At 44.3% G+C, this 3,759-nt stretch overlaps 1 protein-coding gene across 1 annotated transcript in view; it reads right to left on the minus strand.

Moving 5' to 3' along the window:
• Window positions 1–3,329, minus strand: part of OSCP1 (organic solute carrier partner 1) — a gene marked incomplete at both ends in the record, with an annotated part of 8,024 nt that extends 4,695 nt beyond the window's left edge. Inside the window, one exon of the mRNA XM_009874485.1 lies at window positions 3,300–3,329. Coding sequence (XP_009872787.1) covers window positions 3,300–3,329 — 30 coding nt within the window. The remainder of the gene's footprint in view (window positions 1–3,299) is intronic.
• Window positions 3,330–3,759: the final 430 nt, after the last annotated feature.

Consider the following 3,759-nt stretch of genomic DNA (forward strand, 5'->3'; position numbering starts at 1 on the left):
TTACTTGAGCTGCAGACAACAAACCCTGTTTTCCAGTGGGAATAAGACTGGTTTTGTTGCCTTGTTTTCACAGCTACGGCTAGCACTTTGCGCTTGGTGAATGATGTTGTTATAGGCTATTCTGACATGTGTTATCTATAAAAGCTACAGTGATGCTTCCTAAGAAGAGTGTTTTGCATCGCTCTACATTTCTGCCAACTACAGCTAGCTGCGTCTGCCTGTTCTCACTTTACCCTCTGACACTATTAGTCTAGTTTTCCTTCTAAACAGAAGCTCCTGAAGGATTCAAGGCTCGTTGAAGTATTTGTTTCAAATGGATTAACACTGACAAGTATTTAAAGAAGCATTTATAATGCTGGGATCTCTGTCAGGCCATCCAGGGCTCTTACACAGCAACATCTGCGGATACTAGAGCAGTTCAAAAGCCCAGAACTCTAAACTTCCTTACACGTGCTTCATTTTCTTAGGTGCAGATTTAGATGTGGAATTGTTATATGACTTAAGAGTCTGTAGAGATCAGGTGTGCTGAGTATAAGGGCTACGCTCCGGTTATTGAGCTTTTAGTGCAAAGAAGACAGAAAACATTTTACAGTGATTTAAGCAGATGCAGCATCTTAACTTTTGCCCTGGATCCGACACCGTTATTACACACCTGACACATTCTACACAGTTATCATAAATAAGCATTTGTTTGTCTATCAAAAAAAGGTTACATCTGAATTTCAGCTCACACGGATTACTGTACAAGCATGAATCTTCCTAAGTGGGTTACAGTTACTGAAGCTCATAATGCCAGCTGGTTCTTATGGATTAGAAAAATCTCAGAGGAAGTAATAAAAAAATAAAACAAAAAAAGAAAAATTGAACATACATATATAGTGGTAGTGACCAGCTATTTGACTCAGTGGTACTGGTCAGCTCTAACTCGTCGCTGGCGGGTTAGACACCCAGTTTTTCACAACTGCCCTACTGCAGCTACACAAACAGCCAAAAAATAAAAATTAATGTCCCAGCTGCTTTATCTTTCCCAAGGGAACATCGTGAGGCACACTGCAGCTGCCGAGGACCTGCACACAGATATTTCCCTGCAGGCAAGTGCCGTTGGGTGAATTCTCCCTCCTTGCTTAAACCTGGGGCTTACAGGTTTTCTCCCGCAGTGCTGTACGCCACCGGTGACAGAACCTTCTGGCATCCATCGCACCGCGCCCAACAGGGTCACGGGTGCCTGTTTTAAGAACCCAAACAATACAGACAGGCCCCAGCTCAGCTCCTGAGCAGCACGGATCACAAATGCACCTAATTGCAAATGGGAAAAGAACCATCCCTTCTCTTTGAATAAACTGTCTGTAAAACTACCCTTACTTGCAGTCTGAGGCAAAAAATCCTCACTTTTCCCAGTGGAGAAAATCAAATATATTAGTACATATTTCATTTTGCAAGCAATTAGTTAGGACAAAAATAAGAACTTTAGCCTTATATTGATATCAAGATAAACGTTTTTAAGTTGCTGGTGTATGTTGTCTGCACGAAGGCTTCTCCTCTGGCTTTGGAGAATCACTAATAACCAAAATTGTCAGGAGACAGACAAGGTCCCAGGACACTGACTGGGATAGATATTCACAGTGGAATCAGGAGATCTCTGTTAACCCCCAGACACTCAGCCTTACATAAATGATCTTCTGAAATTAAAACCTCTTGTACTGGCTACAAAATGAACTGAGAAGGACATAAAAAAATGATGGTAAAGGGCAAATCTCACATGGCACATCTGATAACGACACAGCAGAGCCCTCGGGAGGTATTTACTCCATTCTAACAAGGGAAAATAACAAAGAAAGGAGCGCTAGCTCAGAGAGGATGGCACGCCAAGCGACAGGGCATAAAAGCAACTCAGCAGAGAGGTTTCGTCAGCTGGGATGGGGAGAGGGAAACCAAGTATAGACAGTGCGAGGGACAGAAGAGAAGCTGAGGTGGCTTTCACCTACATGCGCCGTGTCCCTGGTGACAGGCATGAGCCAGTGCCCAGCGCGCTGGCGCCCGACACCGCTCGGGTGCGTGACACAAGCCCACAGGCTTTGCTCCCGGATTATGCTCGTGCTGCTCGGAGGACGTTTAAGGCAGCAGAGAGCACGTGATGAGTTCAGAACAGTCATGCATTCTACTTGCAACACGTTTATAGCTCCTAAGAAGTCTGTGACCCTTCGGGGATCGCCCCCAGAGCGGCGGGCAGAGGCAGACTGTTCCCTCACAACAGCAGCTGACTGGTCGATGCAGGTTCTGCGTCCGTGCTGCTGCCACCTAAGTGCGATAAAGCCGGCTTTCATGCAACTCGGCATCATTTTGGACCTTTTACACTTCTGAGATATTAAATGCTGGGAAAATGCGCTTTTGGAACCAGCACATAATAGTAGCAAAAAAAAACTGTGGCAGACTCCAAGATATTAGTATTTACCTTCAGTAAATATTCAAAACCTACAAACAATGCTTATTTTGAAAAGCACGAAACTCAACCCTGATCTCTGTTAACAAAGGGCCGCTCAGAAAGACAGTGCAAGTTCTGCTCACGTTCACCTTGAGACAGTCAGAGAGATTTATTTCGTCATCCAGCTCCTCACCACACCCCGTGGCTGGAGGCGACCACTTCAAGGCAGAGTCTAGAGGGAGAGAGATGCACACTCACAGCTCAGCTGCTCTTCGACACAAGCTGGTGTCTCAGCTCGGCCCCACCTTCAGAGATAAGTGCGGTCAAGGTGAGCTCAGCTGAGGTGTGAGCACCCGCTCCTCTGCGATCGCTCTGCTGCAAGGGTGGTGGCCACTGGCAGAGATGGAGGAGCAGCTAGGACAGAAATGCCTTGAATCTTTCCTGGAGCTCACCTGCCAAAACCCTAAGCAATGAATTAGGAAAAAAACTTAGAAAAATACAGTATACATAATATTCCTATAATTAAGCAGAAAAACAGCCTTCACAATGCTCACACAGTTACATGCTTGCATTAACGTGATGCCAGAAACATATAAACATCATTTTGGCTAGAAAGACCAGGACAATAAAAAGTTTTGATCTGTTTGTAGTCTCGGTTAAATTAGCAACTTATTTTTTAAGCAGCATGATTTTGAGATATTGCCTATTTTCTCAAGATCTATAGTTAAAGTGCATTTTAATGAACAGGTGAGTGTTGTTATTCATCTCTGACGCTATGACTAGAAGCTGCAGGAACAGCGCACGGTGTGTTAACATATGATGACCTCGTGTGCATGTAGTGGTGTCTCTACTGCATGCAGCTGGAAGGTTACAGTACCTCGTTTCCTGTCCACATCTGTCCATTCATCTACACGAAGCATATAAAACAAAAACATCAGTTCAAGAAGTAAGAACAATAGATTTAAGAAGAAGAATAAAAGAAATAAGCGAAAAAAGCCCAATCTAACTAATGGAGTTTGGTTTTTCTCATCAGCATTCAGCGCTTCACAGAACAAACTCCTCCGTCACCTCACACCTCTCGCTCTCGGTGAGCACGTGGAAGATGAAACCTCGCCCTCCCCTTGGAAAAAATCTCCCTGCTTCAAGGCAGATAAAATTTTACCCCTGACTGAATCTTAGCCTGTTTGACATTGAGCTTGGAAAGTTTTCAGCTGTTTTTTGCACATAAGAACAAACAAGATTTGAGCGAACGGTTTAAGAACTACGAACACCTCGGTGTGGATGAAACCAGGTCTCAGTAAAAATAACAGGCACACATCTGTGGATAAACTGGCGCA

Source organism: Apaloderma vittatum, unplaced genomic scaffold (genome assembly GCF_000703405.1).
Source record: "Apaloderma vittatum isolate BGI_N311 unplaced genomic scaffold, ASM70340v1 scaffold30528, whole genome shotgun sequence".
NCBI classification, from domain to species: Eukaryota; Metazoa; Chordata; class Aves; order Trogoniformes; family Trogonidae; genus Apaloderma; species Apaloderma vittatum.